The sequence below is a fragment of the Prinia subflava genome, chromosome 15 (assembly GCF_021018805.1).
Source record: "Prinia subflava isolate CZ2003 ecotype Zambia chromosome 15, Cam_Psub_1.2, whole genome shotgun sequence".
NCBI classification, from domain to species: Eukaryota; Metazoa; Chordata; class Aves; order Passeriformes; family Cisticolidae; genus Prinia; species Prinia subflava.
In genome coordinates this window covers 9901862-9919933 of record NC_086261.1, presented here as the reverse complement: position 1 = coordinate 9919933, position 18072 = coordinate 9901862, and the positions used below count along the sequence as shown (strand labels likewise).

General features: G+C 40.4%; 2 protein-coding genes across 2 annotated transcripts in view; both read left to right on the top strand.

The window, feature by feature from the left end:
* The window catches only part of TRPM7 (transient receptor potential cation channel subfamily M member 7), a 52422-nt gene extending 41310 nt beyond the window's left edge, over positions 1 to 11112 (top strand). Inside the window, exons 27-40 of the mRNA XM_063412284.1 lie at positions 1558 to 1634; positions 2504 to 2563; positions 3606 to 3687; positions 4055 to 4125; positions 4605 to 4642; positions 5628 to 5653; positions 6003 to 6053; positions 6140 to 6205; positions 6833 to 7116; positions 7445 to 7527; positions 7851 to 8056; positions 9060 to 9111; positions 9202 to 9308; positions 9580 to 11112. Of these exons, the coding sequence (XP_063268354.1) occupies positions 1558 to 1634; positions 2504 to 2563; positions 3606 to 3687; positions 4055 to 4125; positions 4605 to 4642; positions 5628 to 5653; positions 6003 to 6053; positions 6140 to 6205; positions 6833 to 7116; positions 7445 to 7527; positions 7851 to 8056; positions 9060 to 9111; positions 9202 to 9308; positions 9580 to 9710 (1334 nt within the window). The 3' untranslated portion in view covers positions 9711 to 11112. The remainder of the gene's footprint in view (positions 1 to 1557; positions 1635 to 2503; positions 2564 to 3605; positions 3688 to 4054; positions 4126 to 4604; positions 4643 to 5627; positions 5654 to 6002; positions 6054 to 6139; positions 6206 to 6832; positions 7117 to 7444; positions 7528 to 7850; positions 8057 to 9059; positions 9112 to 9201; positions 9309 to 9579) is intronic.
* Positions 11113 to 13954: 2842 nt separating this feature from the next.
* USP50 (ubiquitin specific peptidase 50) lies at positions 13955 to 18062 on the top strand. The gene is given in 6 exon segments (XM_063412307.1): positions 13955 to 14142; positions 14543 to 14738; positions 15359 to 15556; positions 16010 to 16152; positions 17238 to 17518; positions 17521 to 18062. Coding segments are annotated over 6 exon segments (1113 nt in total). The 3' UTR covers positions 17628 to 18062.
* The last annotated feature ends 10 nt before the right edge of the window (positions 18063 to 18072 follow it).

Genomic DNA, 18072 nt, shown 5'->3' with positions numbered 1-18072 from the left:
TGGTATTTTGGGTGTATTCCGGTTGCAGGTGACTTTATTCTACCATTTTGCTCTGCTTTTTTTGCATTTAACATCTCTAATTTCCCTATGTTGCTTGAATGGTTTTTTTAACTGAAATTATAATTTCTCCATAATTCTGTCACATAGACAATATTTTTCTGACAAACATTATCCACTTGTTAAGTGTAGCAGTTTTGGGCAATAAGCAGCTGTACAGCTCGGTACGGGCACTGTAGACAAACCTTTTGTGACTCATTATAAAGCTCCTACCTTGTGATTGCATAAATCAAAAATATTGTCTATTTCTTGACGTAATTACAGAACACTACTCAGGCTGATGGAGTCCTGGACAAATATCTTTGTGGTTTCTGTGTCAAGCTGAGGGTTCCTCCTATACTATATTTCTAAGCACTGTTACAGCTGGGATCTTCCACTGTTGCCTAGGCTAACCTATGTTGGGGCTGTCATTTTGGAAGCTTCCAAAGTTCTTTAATTCAATACAACATTTTGCTTCCTCTCAAGTTCTGCTTAACAGTAAAAAGGTGGATGATATTGGTTAGTTACCTGCATATTGGAATGGTAAAACAGTGGCAGATTCATTGCAAAACACAGGTGTGGGTTTACTAACTGATCCCTACAAAGTAGATAATGCTTTAAGTATGCTTAGTGTTTAGTAGAAGATTGTAATCTGGAACTGTCAGGTTGCCTGCAGAGTTGTTGTCTTGCTGTAGTTGTTTAGGGATGTCTCATGGTTTTCCAGAGATTTGCTGAGGTTGTGTAAATTTAAATCTCCACACAAGAGTTTATTCTACTGCTGTGAAACTTGGATTTTCAAGAAGTTACCTACATTAGCTATTTGTGTACAAGTACCTCGCAGTTGTAAAAAGAAAGCAAGGCTAAACAGAAATTGTAGACAGTGATTGTAGAACTCTTATCTAATCTTTAAATGTACTTCACCACTAATAACTTTGAATACTAACTATACTTATTTACTTGAGCCAGATTTTTTGTATATGTTCCTCTGACATCTCTAGCATTTAGAACATACCCTTCATTCTTGCTGTCCACAATTTACAACACTTGTGATACTGTACAGGTTTCAGTTGTGAAGCCAAGTAGATTTTCATTCATTATAAAGCCACATGCCTGGAAAAGTTCTGAAAAGTATTTCTTGCAACTGGGAGGATGAAGGGTATATTGTAAAAGCTAGTTCCAGGAAACTGTCTACTTTCCCTTCATTTGTCCAGCAGTACATAAAAGTACTGTAATCAGGCCTTGTTCCTGTCCTGTGAGGAGCATACGCTTGAGTAAAAATTTAAAATATTAGCTTTACTTTTTGAATTGTGGTGCTCCACACCTCAGTGCAGGAAAGGCAGTAGTTTGATACTGTTACACTGATCTTTAGTGTGTTTGTGATGTCTTTTCTAGTGCAAACAGGCACACAGGCCTTAGGTGGATTGTAACCCTTTGCTATGGTGATGCAGACTATTGGCATGGTCAGAACATTGCAGGTTACCTTTGATTTTGAATCCTCTTTTTGAATTCACTGTGTCAAAGGTCACAGAGACAGCATGGACCTACAGCGGTTCAAAGAGGCAGCCAGCAAAATAAAGGAAAGAAGTGCTGATATTGAGGTAAGCAAGAAAAGCTTTGTCAAATATGTCAGTGGGGATAATTATCTTTTAAACTGTGAAGTCACAGTATTTTTGGAAAAAGTCTAAGACCCAATATAATCAAAAACCACGTTCTTTGCAGAGTGCACTTTGCATCTGTTTCACAATTTAAAAAAAAAAAAAACACTGAAAATTCATGTAACCTTAACTGCCATCAAGTATTGTTGCTTCATAATAGGATACTAGTGAAATAATAAACAAGGTCTGAGGTTATGAGCCAGGATGACTACAACTGTGAATCGAGATTAAAATTAAGAATCCTGTAATTAGTGTTCAACAAAATGTTTTACACTCATAAATTTCAAGGTCAGCCTTTAGGGAGATTAGAGTGACTTACATTATAATTTATAGAGCAAGATGGCAGTGTATGTAATTTTCAAAAGTGACAAAAATTGTTCATTATCCTTCCAAGAAGAAAAAGCTTTTAAATAAACTCATCACAAACTAAAATGAATAATTTTCATTTCCTTAAAGAATAATAAAAATTAGTACAATGGAAAAGTGATTAATCATAAACCTGCCTTCCAAGTACTATAGTGTGAGTGTATGTGTATATGTGTGTGTATAAATATATATATGTGTGTATGAAAACTAGTTTTTGCCACGTAGCTGTTGAATCAGTACATACCAATTCCTATTTGCAGTTATGCATTCAGGGGAGAATACACCTGAGAATTGCATTATGACCATTTGCAATGCTTCTGGTCTGCTGAGTTGCTTCTTCTGAACCTTTTGATGAGTATAATGTGTGACCACAAAGCTTTTTGTGTGTATTTTTGGCACAGATCACTTGGTGTTATTGTTAACCATTTGTTTTGTTTCTTTGATAGGAGCAACAGGAAGACTTCAAAAAAGCTATATTGGAGGGTATAGAGACAACCAGACTTCAAGTAAGTGAAGAAAGTTTCCATTTATTAGAGACATTATTTTCAAGAGATACTTGAAGTATTCTTTCCAGTAAAGACATGGGTCTCTGTTTTTATCTCATTGTCTGTAAACTGGATGTCTCCTTGACATAGGTCTAAATAGTTCCAGGGATGTAAAGTGTTTAGGGATGTAAAGAAACAGTTTTTATGCACACAGCCACACATCTGATACACATTTTGGACACAAACACACAGAGGCCTGTGCATGTGTTTATGTGTGGGGTGTGTTCTGTAGGAGGGAAGGGTGGAAAAGGGTGGTAACAACTTCTCAACTGTTAAAATTTTAGGAGTCAAAAGCAGGGTACAATGAACACTTTATTCAGGTAACCACTCAGGTTACTAGATGAGTAAGGCTATGCCACGCTACACACAGTCCTAGTTTGTGATAAAACTGCCTTTCTCCTTTTTTTTTTGCAAAAGGTACTTTGTTGTCCAAAGCTGACCACCTCAGTACATATTCCAAGAATGTGTAGTTGCTGTGAAGGAGTTTGTCCATGAGGAAATTGCATTCATCACCCATAGGTTTTTACTTGGCAGTAGTTTACTACAATTTTTTTTTGCTATTTTAAGTGGGTGCAAATTGGAATTTAGTTTAGTTTTTTAGTTTTTGCCAGAGCCACATTCTTACATGAGAATTGATAGCCCACAAAGGAAAGAAATAGATGAGCTGAACATGGTGCTTGTAGTGCTCCAGTGTAAGGGAGGTTCCTGTGGTTGTATCCTATTGTAGCATTCCCTTGCAAAGAACTCTTTTGGTGTGGGTCAGGAGTCTTAATGTGTGCCTGAAAATGGTACAGCTGGTGGCTACTGTGAGAGAGCATTTTAACTGAATTAATGCACTCGATTTGTGCATTTCTGTGCAGTGAGGTATTTGAAGTACATCCAGAAATTTTGAAGAATCCTGGCCAGTCCTAAAAAGAAAAATGGGGTGGATTGTGTTCCAAGAGTAGTAGTTGAAAGCAATAATGGTAATGATGACTGATGGTAAATGTAATTTTTTTTTAAGGGTCTTCAAACTGACAGTGGTCTGCGACAATCCAGTTCTTGTGGTGGGTTCACTGACCCCCTGACAGCCCACTCAGAGCAGCGTAAGTCTGGTCTCTGCTCAGGCCCCCTAATGCTGTCTCTAACTTGCCTTGCTAATGGGTCTCCTAAGAAGATGCAAAGGAAACACAAATGGTTAAATCATCTTGAAATATTTGCATGTTTGGTAGTGCTTGAATCTTCTCGTGTTTGTTCCAGCTATGCCAGCTCAGTTCTGTTACCTTTTATTTGCCACAGACAGCCAGAGCTGTAAAAATGGAAGCGATCTAGTTAGGCCTGCAAACTTCTTTTCAAGTTGTGGGTCAGGCTTATTTCATGAGAGCTACGTTAAGCTATTTGTTCACTGTTAGGAAACGGGTGACAGTGACAGCTGCCATTCTTTGTCCAGTTACAAATCTCCTTTGTTTGTAGTGTACAGCAAGAGCAGGAGAGCATCGAGTGAAGACACTCAGCAAGTTGACTCTAAAGCAGCTCTACTGACGGTTTGTATCAACCTTTTGTGACATTCTTGAGCAGAACTAGAAGCTGAACAAATAAAGGAGAAGAAACAGATAAAGACTAATACTGATTTGTGGACTTGCTTGTTCTAGGAGGCAACAGGAGACCTGTTTTCACTAAGGGAAGAAGTTGTGTATGTTCTCATTATGAAAATCTGTGCTGTTTTCTGTTTGTAGAAAAAAAACCTCAAAATTCTTTTCTTTTACGGAAAAGAATTACTTATATAATCCATAAACAGTAGTGAATATAGAGCCTTTTTTATTCTTTTAATTGTAGTTACCATTTCTCAGTTGTATTTGGGTCTCTCCATTCAACTGCAGTTCAGTACAGCCTGGTTTATTTCCAATAAACAGGCTGTACTCCAAGAGCTTAAAACACATTACCACCCCACCTCCAGCTGAATATACTGTGCTTTCCTTACAAAACTGAAGCCCTCTTTGTTTTTCTTCTCTTTGTTTTAAAGGATTGGCTACAAGGCAGACCTTCAAATAGCAGTCAAATGTAAGTAAGCTTTCTACTAATGGAGCAATTTTATCACTCTGTATTTTGATGTTTTTCTTTTTGGTTGTCTTTGGTTATAGCAGTATTTTGTTGCATTTAATGAGAAAAAACCCCACAAAGTTTGATTTTTTTTCTTCTAATAAATAACTAAATGTATTCACTGGAATCATAGAATTGCCATAGAATGGTTTGGGTTGAAAGGCTCTCCCAGGCTGTCTCTGGAGCAGAGAGGCTCCAGCCCTTGGAGTATCCTTGGGGTCTCCTCTGGGCTTTCTCCAACATGTCCTTCTTACCTCGGGGCCCCAGAGATGGACACTGCTCCAGCTGGGGTCTCTCACAGCAGAGCAGAGCAGCAGAATCAGCCCCTCAGCCTGCTGCTCCCTCCTCTGGGGATGCAGCCCAGGGCTTGGCTCCCGGGGCTGCAGGGGCTCATGGGGGGTCAGGTTGAGCTCTCATCGTGCTTTAGCAGGTTCTGTTCAGATTAATGGTGTCACATGGTGGAGGGCAAAACATGCAAATGACTGTGTTGACACATAGTGAGCAGCTCACTTCCTGGTAAAGGTCTTTACCCAACCTTTCAAAGTGTAACCACCTCTGAAATTATGCAGACATTGCTCTCGTTAGCAATTACCCCCCGAGTTAACTGTTAAAGCCATTACCTTATTTATCTGATAACAGAAGGGTAAGCTGTTGTGAACAAGTTTTAATTAAAGCACCTCTGTGGGAACAAGCTCTTGTGATGCAAACTTTACATAATGATGTGCATGACTTGGAGGTATTTAAAGTGTAGCTCTAAAAACATGAGATTACTTAACAGCTTTCCATTACTATTTTGTAATTAAGAAACTTTACTGCCCTTGAAAAATAGGTTAACAGGATAAAAGTGGCACTGTGAGGTTAACAAGGTGACCTAGGATGATGTGTCAAAATCAGGGAGTACAGAGTAAGTTTTGAAGTTGACTGTTGTTTTTATGGCATTTCACAGGCCATCAGAAGAAGATGCATTGAATGGTAAGTTTTCTTTTTGCTCTGAAGGTGAGAGATTTTTATATATAACCAACTGCTCAGGTCTTGTATGGGAATGTATTTAATTGATGGTAATTTGGAATTTATTTGACACACAATACTGTGATTTTTTTTTTTTTAATAAACAGCCTTGCATTAAGCACTGCAATTTTTATTTTTTTCCCCTGAGGTACTAAAGAACTTAAGTACAATATTTAATATTCTTCACTGCAGATCCTTTTCAAACTCCAGTTACTTGGTAGTTGATCTTTGTGTGTGGTATTTTAGTACATAAATTAGTAGCAAGAGTATCTCTTTTTTTCTTTTTTTTTTTTTCTCCTTAATCTCTTTTCAGGCATTGCTTCTCCTTTCAAGCCTATCATGGATATCAACTACTATTACTCAGGTCAGTCCCTTATGAACTAATTTTTGTATTTTTATTGATATTTATAAGATCCTTGAACTTCAACAAATGCTGTAATTTTCTTCTAGCTGTAGAAAGAAATAACCTGATGAGATTATCACAGAGCATTCCATTCACTCCTGTGCCTCCAAGAGGTAAGAATTGTATTTCTTGTTGCTGGTTCCCTGTGGTCTTATGGGGAAGAAAAGCAAACCTTATATGGATTCTAATTTGGTTTGATCCTTCTAATATAGAAGGATCAAGGCAAAATTCACAGTTTCTCACAGCAAGTGTGAAACTGAAGTCTTAATGAACTAAAAGAAGTCTGGTGTCTGTCTTAGAAGGCTCAGAAATATAAGTGAGTATGACACCTTTTCTAGGGCAACTCACTCGGTTATGAAATGTAGATTTAAATCGAGTTGTCCTCAGAAATGGTGTTACAGTGATGGTAGTATTGTACTAACAGTTTTATGACAAACTATTCTGGAAGGATTCCTTTAAATTGTCTTCACTTGTTTAAACTGTAAACAAACATTTATTCAGTGTTCTTAGTGCTGTTTGAACAGTGTCATTAACAGGTCTAAATAGGACAAATTTTGCAGCTCTGTGAAAAAAAGCTGCAGAGGGGTTGTCCCACTGGGCAGTTTGATTTTTTTTTTTTAATTCAAGATGTTTGTAATGTCTTAATACTACAGCTTGTTGTAGGAAATGGTAGGGTTTCAGTGCTCATAATTTTAAACTTTAAAAATTCAGTCAGTGATTGCTTTTTGTGCTGCCTGCAGGTGAACCGGTCACTGTGTATCGCCTTGAAGAAAGTTCTCCCAGCATCCTGAACAACAGCATGTCCTCCTGGTCACAGCTGGGCCTCTGTGCTAAAATTGAATTTTTAAGTAAAGAGGAGATGGGAGGAGGTTTACGTCGAGCTCTCAAAGTTGTCTGCACGTGGTCAGAATATGATATCCTGAAATCAGGACATCTTTATATCATCAAGTCTTTTCTTCCTGAAGTTGTGAATACTTGGTCAAGCATTTATAAGGAGGACACTGTGTTGCACTTGTGCTTGAGAGTAAGTTCTGTCTTTGTCAATTATTAAACATAGACAGGCATTATATGTTAAACAGGAATCATTTTCCCACCTGTAAACTAGTATATACTTAGTAGAATAAGAAAAAAGTTTAGTCTAGGGTTCTCTATGAGCAAAAGGGTTAAAAACTCTGCTCCAGGATGGCTGATTTAATTAAAGAGCTCAAATTCTTAAAATACAGATACAATTTATGAAGTAAGCAATCTGTTACCCTGTCTTGGGGGAATAGACACTGTTCCCACTGCCTGCTTGGCTCTCTGCTGTCTCCTGTTCTGTAATGCAGCTAATGGGGTGTGGGTTTGACTCGCAGGAAATCCAGCAGCAGAGAGCAGCACAGAAGCTCACCTTTGCATTCAACCAGATGAAGCCCAAATCCATCCCGTACTCTCCAAGGTGAGTGCATTTCAACTGCCATTTCATTGCATGCTTTGGGCTCAGGGGAATGCCTACAGGGTCGTTAACAGATGCATCAAATATATTAAGATAATCCTATGTAGATATGTCTTGGAATATTGGTGTGAATGTGGCAAGCACAATTGTCCTTGGTGGTATTTTCCACTGATATTTTCTGCACTGATACTAATCTAGTATCATCATCTAAATGGCTTTGTATAATAGTTTTAAGTATCTAAATTTTTACTAAATCAAATAAAAATCTAATAGTAATGAGAGATCTCTATTTTGGAACTAAATTCATTAAGTGTACTTTTTACTAGGTTCTTGGAAGTTTTCCTGTTATATTGCCACTCTGCTGGGCAGTGGTTTGCAGTTGAAGAGTGCATGACCGGAGAGTTTAGAAAATATAACAACAATAATGGTGATGAAATAATCCCAACGAACATGTTGGAGGAGGTTATGCTGGCTTTCAGCCACTGGACATATGAGTACACCAGAGGAGAACTGTTGGTATTGGATCTGCAAGGTAATGCCCTGACTTTGAAACTTGCATCGGGGCCAAGGTGAATGTGGGTTTTCCTTTTGATAGCATTTTGTTAAGGATTTGTATGTTTGTAATAAACAAGCAATATTTAGTGCTGCTTCTAGTTAGTTTGGATCTGATTTTCTTATTTAATCATATAATGATAAAGATTGAAAAGGACCTCTAAGATTGTCAAGTCCAACTTTATCCAGCACTGCCAAGTCCAGGACACCCCAATGTGCCCAGAGGCCACTCCTAAACAGCTTTAAATCCCTGCAGGGGTGGTGACTGCACCACTGCCCTGGGCAGCTGTTCCAGTTCCTGGCAGCCTTTCCAGTGAATATACTTGACCTCATATCCAACCTGAATCTCCCCTAGTGCAACTTCAGGCCATTTTCTTGTCCTGTTGCTGAGGACTGACCCCCAGCTGGCCACAGTGTCCTTTCAGGTACTTTTAGACAGTGATGAGGTCTCCCCTGAGCCTCTTCCTCTCCAGGATAAACACCCTCAGCTGCTGCTCACAGGACCTGTGCTCCAGACCCTTCACCAGATTTGTTGTTCTAATATGGTATTAAATCCTGCATCAACACAGAGGAGAGAAATATATACATCTTTTCCTAATGAAATGTGCTGTAAAAATGCTATTTTTTGGCACATTTGTGTAGTGCCAATGTGGTGTGACCTGGTTTATCCTGAACTCTGTGCCAGATATTCTGGCAGTGAGAACTGTAGAGGAGATTTTTCTCATGGGTGAAAACTCAAGCTAGGAAATGCAAAAAATAGATGGAAGAAATCTGAGAAGTACAAAATGCTTGTTCAGGAGCAGTTTTCTAAGGGTAGAGAATAAAGTATCGTTTGGGTTGGGTTTGGTGTGGGGTTTTTTCCATTTTTATTCTTGGAGAAGCTGAGAAGTCATAGCTAAGGATTCCAAGGCTTTTTAATATTAATATATTTATGTAATCAGAAACATATCAGATTTAACTTTTTCTTCATGTGCTGTCTGAAGGTGTTGGTGAAAATTTGACAGATCCCTCTGTGATAAAAGCTGGGGAAAAAAGGTAAGGGTAAAGACAGACTTCAAGTCTTATAGAATTTTCACTGGAAAGAGAGCAGGTGCAAGTGATGTTTCTGTGCCCTTTGTTCCTGAGGTCATACGATATGGTGTTCGGCCCGGCCAATCTGGGAGAGGATGCAATCAAGAACTTCAGAGCAAAGCACCACTGCAATTCCTGCTGCAGGAAACTGAAACTGCCCGGTAAGAGCTGCACACCCTCCTGAGACACTTCCTAATGAAATCATCAAGGCATGTTGTGAAAGTGGAACAAGTCATAAACAGCAGTTTTGTAATCTGACTTTAGGCTTCTGATTGTACCTGTGATAAAAACATCCCTTTTTGGACAGTGCATATCCTGAATTCCTCTGTATAAATGCATTTGCCTGTCCAATTCTTTGCTAGATGTTCATGCCCCGTTGGTTCTACTAGCTCAGGAAACAGCAATCATTCTGCCTTTGTTCTGTTTGTGCAGATCTGAAGAGGAATGATTACACACCTGACAAGATCATATTTCCTCAGGACGATGCCCCTGAATTGACAATTCAGCCTGGGAGCTGCACCAAAGATTCCGATCCGGCCAATTCTATTCGTCTGATGCTCTGATGGTGTGACCAACTCAGTGGCTTCGTTCAAACTTCGTGGAACCTCACAAAGTTGTCACTTACCTTTCCCTCACTAGAATGAAAAGACTAGTCAAAACAAGGAATACTGTCTTATAAGTGGAATTTTGGCTGGTCCATAATCTAAGGATTTTATGACTTGTGATAACCATCTACAGAGCAGCGTGGCAGCTGATCATTCTAAAGGTGGAATAATGACAAGTATTTAAGATGTGTTTTTAAAGAGGCTTTTTAAGCAGAAAGTTTTATTTTTTATTTTATTTTGGTGTAGTGGAGGATTTTCTTCCCGTAGTCATGTGGTGGGAAATACGCCTTCCACCAAAAGGATTTTGGTAGTTGATGTTTTAAGGTAAAGCATTTGTCTTTTTGGCATTTGTCTTACTGTCAATGAGCAAAACCAGGAGAAAGCACCTACCTCTGTAATGCCAGAGTATTCTTAAGAGTGTTTTTGGAAGTGTTCCACTAATATTTTCTCACCAGGTGTCTTTTAATCTGGCCTTTTGAAGAGGACAGAGCCAAATGAGGTGTATATAAGATGCCAATAGACTGAAGTTGAAGGTAGGAACTTGATGTGTTCCAAAAGAGAGAGTGAGTCTCCTGAATCAGGATTCTTTCAGCTTCATAACTGTAAAGCCTGGCTTGGTTGTTTTTGTTTTGTGAAATAGAGCCTGAATTGTGCATAATGAAATTTCTTGTTTTACACATTTCAATTTTATCAAGTCACTGTCAAATAGTAACAAAGCCATGATAGACTGGTATAATCATATTTAATAGAAGAATTAGTTTGTGCTGGTCCAAATAAGTTGCCTTGTAAGAACACAAGTTGGAAGTGCTTTCCCTTGTTCGTACGTAGTGACTGCTTCAGAAGTTCTGCCTTCCAAAGATCTCCTAAAACCAGTATATCGAAACCGAATGTACACACAACTTGTAAATGTATTTAAAATTGTGTAGAAAACATCTTCAATGTTATGTTATTTGTGGTACTTACTTAAGAGAGACTAGGGTTGGATTAGCATTGTGTAAAGTACGGGAGATTGCAATGCACCTTCATGCCAATAAAATGTAATTTAACTGTCCCAAATATTGTTGAGCATTCAGCAAGAAAAGAACCTGTTGTCCAACTGAAGTTTCATGCTGCGATTTTTTTGTTACATAGGTACTAATTTGTAATTTTTAATTAAAAGGGCAGTATATAGCTCTATAAATTTTTTATTCAGTAGTGTATCTTATAGATACAGACCTAAGGCACGAACACAATAGTTGTTTCAATGGTGTTTTATGTTTGATGGGGAAAGGTAAAATGTTATAAGGATATAATACTGTATACATTTTGTATATCATTAAATCTTTAAAGAATCTAAAATAAATTTATTCTTGTTTACAGACTTCTGTTCTCTGTCTCACTCTGAAAGGTTATTTTGGTGAAATTAAGTAACTTTTTATGAAGAAAAGTAGAATTTCCTGTGCTGGATCAAAGCAGTTGTTTGCCTTTGAGGTATCACAACTTTGGCCAACACCAGGAACTAGGGAGGCAAAAAAGTGAAAACTCTCATAATTGTCAAACACGTGTGAGGAATTAATGAGGAAATGAGTCAAAAATAGCTCTTCCCAATGTTTAATTAGGAGCTGCTTCTTAGAGGTGCCCGACTGCATCACCTCCTGTTGCTGGGAGGGAATGGGCAGATATTTGAGATGTACTTGCACCTTTCTAATGCCAAGTAACAGCAACACTGAGTCTGTGAGTGTGACTGGCTCTGCAAAGTGAGAGATTTCTAGAGGAGTCTCTGGTGTTTTGAAAACGTGACCAGATTTCAGTGTATGAAAGAAGAAAAACATTTTGAGAAAATTGTAAGTAAAAGCTGGGAAGCTTTCTGTTTCTTGACAAATACTTAACTACGCACAGTTATTTTTTAGCCATGTTATTGGTCTTCAGTAGTTCTGCTTGTGACTCATTTCTTAGGAAAACAAACAGATGTGACCACCTTGTGATGGGTGTGAGTGATCATGGGGAGTGCTGCTTCTGCTCAGGCTTGCAGTGACTCAGGCCTGAAGCCTTTTCAAGACCAAAAGGGAAAAATGTGGTTGGGAGATGCCGTAAGGTTTGGAGTGGCCACCACTGTCCATATTTCTGTACATCTGCCTGGCGTGAGCAGCAGCTTACTCTGTGTGACTTACAGCTTGAACTGCATGAGAAGTGTATGCCTAAACTGAGCGGGGAGAAATGTGTAACTTCCAGAAGTGATCTGCCTCATACTTGTAGGAAAAAAAAATCATAAATGTCAAGTACCCTGTAGGGAAGGAATTGGAAAAGTGTGGTGGCAAAGGAAAAAGAGTTGGACAGTGCCACATCCTGCTCATGTTGGGCAGCAGGAACAGGAAAACTGTTCCATGGGATTGAATTTGTTTGAGAACATCAAGTGTCACTCCTCTGCTGAAACCTCACCAGTCTTGAAATGCTCTATAAATAGGGAAGAGTTCTGATCCTTTAGCTTTTAAATTTCCTTTAGATTACCAAAAAGGAGGAAATTGATGGAACTGGAACTTCTGCTAACTATCCAAGGGTTAAAGTATTGGCATATTAGAACCTAGCTTTCAAATATAGGAATATAATTCAAACCTTATTTTTTAATTGAAAATCTGAAATGCTTCAGTGAATTTTCAACTAGGAGGGTATTTTAAAAAGTATTTCTCATGTAGGGAAATTAATAAGCTGCATAATTTAGACTTTAATTAATGCACCAAAGTCATTGTTGACTGCTTTATTGCAGCATTTGGGTGGTAGAACATTTCAGAGAAAACCCAAATGTATTGTGGAGAAATACATAGCTCTTGGGGAGATGTTTTTTTAGCTGCTGCTCAGCAGCCTTCTGATTTGGAAAAGGAGGGATTTGGTTTTTAAGCCTTGTGACAGTGATTTCCTACACTTTAATTCTTTGTGGTTGCATCTCACTTAAAGCCATCACTGTTAACACTGCAGGAGTTTGGAGAGGACTTTGGAATTTGGACTGCAGCTGGAGATTTGGTAGTAACAGTTCTTATTAAATGTTTCTAAAAGACTAGTTGGGAAAAAATAGGATCTTTTATCATGTAACAAAGCCTCTGAAAAAAAGTTGTCTGTTAAAAATAGGAAAAAACTGCTTCTCTTCAGTGGCATATGGAATTTAGAGATGAACTGCATTAAAGTAGCTAATTAAAAGCCATCTGCCATACCTTTTCTTTTTCCCCTCAGGAAAATCTGCAGAACACCACAAAACGAATTCAGTGTGACGTTTTGAGGTAGCTCCATCCTTTTATGGTCAGCACAGTCATCACTGCCCTTCCTGCAGAGCATGGCCATAACAAATCCCAATACAAGAAGAGCAAACAGGGATAGAGGTGTGGGGCCAAGGCTCCCTGCTCAGTGGAATGGGTGAGGTCCCCTCTCCTCCCGAGGTTTTCTGTTGTGCTGGCACATGGCAGGAGATGGAGGCAGGTCTGGCCAGAGTTCCCTGCCCAGTGTAACCAAGTGACATCACAAGGGGCTGGGGCAGGGGTAGCTGGGCTGCCAGGATGGAACACGGGACAGAACACAGAGGGCACTGCTCATCTTTGCTCTATGGAGATTGCTGCAGGTTTAGAGTTCTCTGTCCTGCCCCAGAGTAGAACATCAGCCTCTAAAAAAGAGCAGCAACATTGGTGAGCACATGTGGGTGGTGTAGAGTCTGTGTTCAGCCTCTCGACCACCTGCTTGAGGATGGGGACAGTTCGGCCCAGGACAGACTTGTGCAGCCAGAAAACAAACCTACTAAAATTTTCCTAACATGAATTAAGTAACATTTTATAGCAAAAATCTGAAGAACAACCTGTTTATAGTAGCATCTGGAACTGCAACCTGTGGTTTTAGAAAATAGGTGAGTACTGTACCCCTGAGGAAATGAAATATAATGTAATATCCACTGTTAAGTATTTTGCCCTAAAGATGGCTATTCACAAATGGTGGTTGTTTTTGAGTAACTGTGTATGGAGTATAAGACTGAATGGAATTTTAGGAATAACTATGAAACCTTGGGTGTTTAAATAATACCTCATGATGATGTATCTTGCTATACTGGAAAGAGTTTAGTGGGGAGGGCAAAGTCTTCCCCACTATAAATCTGGTCAAAATAAATGTGAACGTAATTGATAAAGAACAAACCGTAGCATTTTAGATTTCTACTGCTGTGGATTTTTCTCACAGTCAGTGGGAGGATGGCATGGAAATGGAAGTATTCCCCCAAGGAGCAGCTGGAGGACATGAGCAGCCTGCCCCCAGGGCTGACGGGGCTGCAGAACCTGGAGAACACGTGCTACATGAACGCGGTGCTGCAGTGCCTCTGCAGCCTCACCCCCCTCGTGCAGTATTTCCTCTCAGGAAGGTGGAACACAGCCCTGCACGAGTGAGTTGGTTTGTTCACAGTTCTGGGAGCTTTCTGCTTGGCACTCCTTTCCTTCCAAAGGATATGTGTTGCTATGGGAATGTCCAAGGCTCCTGCCAGTTCCTCCCAGGCAGTTCCAGATTGGCCACCAGCTGGTTTCCTTCTGAGAGCCCAGCTTCTTTCCTTGCTGGGTCCTTCAGCATGATACTTCTCTTGCCATATTGATGGTAGTACCTGTTACTGTTATCTTCATGATGACTCCTACCACTTTCTGGGATCTGCAGAGTCCCTCAAGCCAAGTGACAGCTACCAGAGCTGAACTGTACCTGCATCTGTTTTCTGAGTTTCTGTATTGCGCTCCCATTTGAAGGCAGACATTATTTTTTCATACATCACCTGAAATTCTCCCCTTTTTTCCAAGGGAGATTGGCGAGTCTGCGACTGCCTTTGCCTGTTTGGTGTCTGACATGTGGCTTGGACAGTTTGACTATGTTTCCCCTGAGGCTTTTCGTTCCATCTTTGGGAAGCGGTACCCAGCTTTTAGCAGTAGCACTCAGCATGATGCACAGGAATTCCTCATCTGTGTGCTGGATGACCTCCACGAGGCTTTCAAGGAGGTGAGAGCCCAGCTGGGGTGTTTTGGGAACTACAGCTGTTTCCTCTGCATTTCATGACTTAGCATTCCATGCAATAATTGCCTATCGTCCTCCTGAACTCCATGATGGGGCCACTAATAAATAACTTCCCTTTTCTACCTTTATTTCATAGCCATGTACACACAATTATTAATTTGTGTCTTGTCTAATGCTCCATCAAATTGCAGCCCCAATCTAAAGAACAATGCTGATGCAGCTTTACTGTGCTTAACCTCTCCCTCTCCTTGCTCCTTCCATGTTAAATGTTCTTCCACTTTCTCACCTGCCTGAAAACTTCATTTGCCACGCCCCCATGTCTTTCTCTGTCCAGAGCCACTGATAAAGAGCATTTCAAGCAATTAATGCTATCAAATGTCTGAATTGTTGGATTTTTGTTACTTTTCTCTCAGAAAAGGTATCAGTGTTACTCTGAATGTATGAACCATCAAGTAAAGTAACAGCATTTTAAAGCCAAGTTCTGTGGCAAGACTAACAAATTATCAACCCAGGCAATGGGCAGCACCTATTAAAACCCTCTTTAAAAAGTGAAGGCACTTCTCAAATAATTGCTTATCTATGTTTTGTTAATTTTTTCTGTGTAGCCAAGCCAAGAAAGACAGAGCCCTACTGCAGGAGCAAGCACAAGGAGTCAGAGTGGCACATCCATTGTAACACAGTTGTTTGAAGGACAGCTCAGTTACACTATCAGGTGTCTGACGTGCAGAGCCCTCAGTCAGAGACCCGAGAGCTTCACCATCCTCTCCCTGCCCATCCCTTCCACCAGAGTGTGCTCTCTGCAGGTACAACACATTCCTGCTGCCTTCTGCTTCCTGTGGGAGGAGAGGCTTAGACTAATTGTCATTGGAAAGAGGCAGGGGTTTGGTTACTTTGGTCTCCTGGAACTAATGGATAGTCTTGGATCTGGTCCCTAGAGCAGTGAGGTCTCTCTGCTGGTCTCAGAACCATGGAGGCTGGTAAGGTTACAGGATCAATGCTCACGAGTGCCAGGGGATGAGGGATGTTGAGATCCTTCAGCAGCAGCCATGAAGGTTTCTTCAGACATCCAATGTTTCCTGCCTTGGTGGGGAGAATGGAAGCCAGTGCTGGCTGCTTTGTCTTGCAAATTTGTAATGCCAACCTTGCTGTATCACACTTCAGGAAGGAGGAGCAAATTAATCTCTTATTGCTTAGCACCTTCAGGGGTGGGGGGAGACCTGTTTGATCAAGTGATGTTTGTTTTTTTTCTTTGACAGGACTGCCTGGAATGCTTCTTCCAGCCAGACATGCTGACTCGGAACAACCAAATCCACTGCTACTGGTGTGGAGGCAACCAAGATGCAACAGTAAAGGCCTCCATAACCACGGCACCACAGATCATTATTTTTCATCTAAAGAGGTATAGTCTGAGTGGGGCAGGGCATAGCCAGTTCCTGGGTAATGTGAGACATCAAGAACAGTCACTTGTGTTTGCCCGAAAGGAAACAAATCACTGCAAGTAAGGGGGCTTAGTACTTTTGATACCTGAAAGCTAAAAGGACATTTACAGAAATGCAGCTGTCAAATATGTAAGTTGCATTTCTGAATTCTCATGCACGGTGTTCTGCCTGTGCACTGCAGCCCACCAAATTTCTTCCTATACCTGGGATCTCTCCAGAGAGAAGAAAAACTCCACCAAGCAGTGACTGACTCCAGCCCAGTGCAGTGGCTCATTCAGTCCCTGTAGGATCCCTGTGACTCCTGAGGTGACTGAGAGAGTTTGTGCCTTGGCTTCCACAGCAGGACTGACACAGTATTTTGCTTGCTGCTACTGCAGTTGAGACCCTCTGGTTTTGTTTATGCCTTTACTAAATCAGGCCTTAACTGAGCAGTCCATGAGCAAAAGAGCATCTGGGTTAGCAGACTTCACTAGCCACACATAGCTCAATTTATTCTAGATTTTCTTAACAACTGTCCACCTATAAAGAAAACTACTCTGGGATGATTTGGCTTCCCAGACAACCATGTTATCTGAAGTTCTTATTTAATTTTCCATTCAGCATCTGCTTTTCTCAACATTCTCAAAGGCCATGTGGTCTCCAGCTCTTGGTTTACAAGTGCAGTGATATACTCAAAGTTACAGAGAGAGAAGGGACAGAGTCTGGCATGAGAGAACTGACACTGGCACTGCAGTCCAGTCCAGAATGTTAGGATGCAGAGAGAGTGATGCAAAGATATGACTTCAGGCTTTGACTGAAGGATCAGGAAGCAAGAGCTTTGCTTTTCTTGCTGGACATCTTATGCGGATTTAGTGCATTTTCTGTCCTTTACTGAAGGAATTTTTCTTTTTTTAAAAAATTCTTCAGTTTACTGCAATACACAACATTAATAGAGATCTTTCTTTCACATGCTGGGTAGTCAGTTGCTGGTTTTCACTCCTCTTAGGAAAATCAGTTAAGCAATGAAGTTGAGGGTCATTTAAAATCATTCAAAATTTAATTTCAGGTTTGCCTGGCAGGACAAGAACAGAAGGAAACTCTTTACCAATGTCTGCTACCCATTCAGTGACCTGGATCTCTCTCCCTACATGTCCACACCGTGTTACAACAATACAGAGTACAGCCTGTGTGCTGTAGTGGTAAGCTGTGCCCTTCCTGCTCTTACTGTGAGTCTCCTGCCTCATGGAGCAGATGAAGCCTGTGCTGGTTTGGACTTCACATACAATGATTTGTAATTCAATGTATGTTTTCTTGTACACTTTTTGTTACCTGCCATGGCCATAACCCAGTAACAGTAACTAAAGGACAGAGACGTCATTTCTCCTTCTTCCCCAACATCCCAAATTTAAAAGAAGGTACTCCTGGCACACAATTCCTCTTCAGAATAAACTCATAGGCTGATCCTGCATGAATCCTGTTTTTAAATAAGGACATGGCTCACAGCAAGTGGGGCCCTCTTATAGTGACCTGTATCAGCTGCAAATGTAATTGCAAAATAAATAAGCATGCTCATCATCCATTTACTCTGTTTGAAAGGATTTATTTGAATCAACATTCCCTGCCCTGGGCCAAAAGGGGCTAGAACCATCTGTCCATCTTTTCCAAGTGCATACATAAAACAATTGCCAGTTCCTAGCTTTGCCTGTAAGACAGAACAGGACTCTGATTTCAACAGACTGTGTTGTTTGTTACAGAACCATGCTGGAGATCTGGATTATGGCCACTACACGGCCTTCTGCAAGCACTCAGTCACCAAACACTGGTACAGCTTTGATGATGCCCAGGTCACCAAGATCCCAGATGCTGCAGTGCAGGCTGACACAGCTTACCTCCTCTTCTAC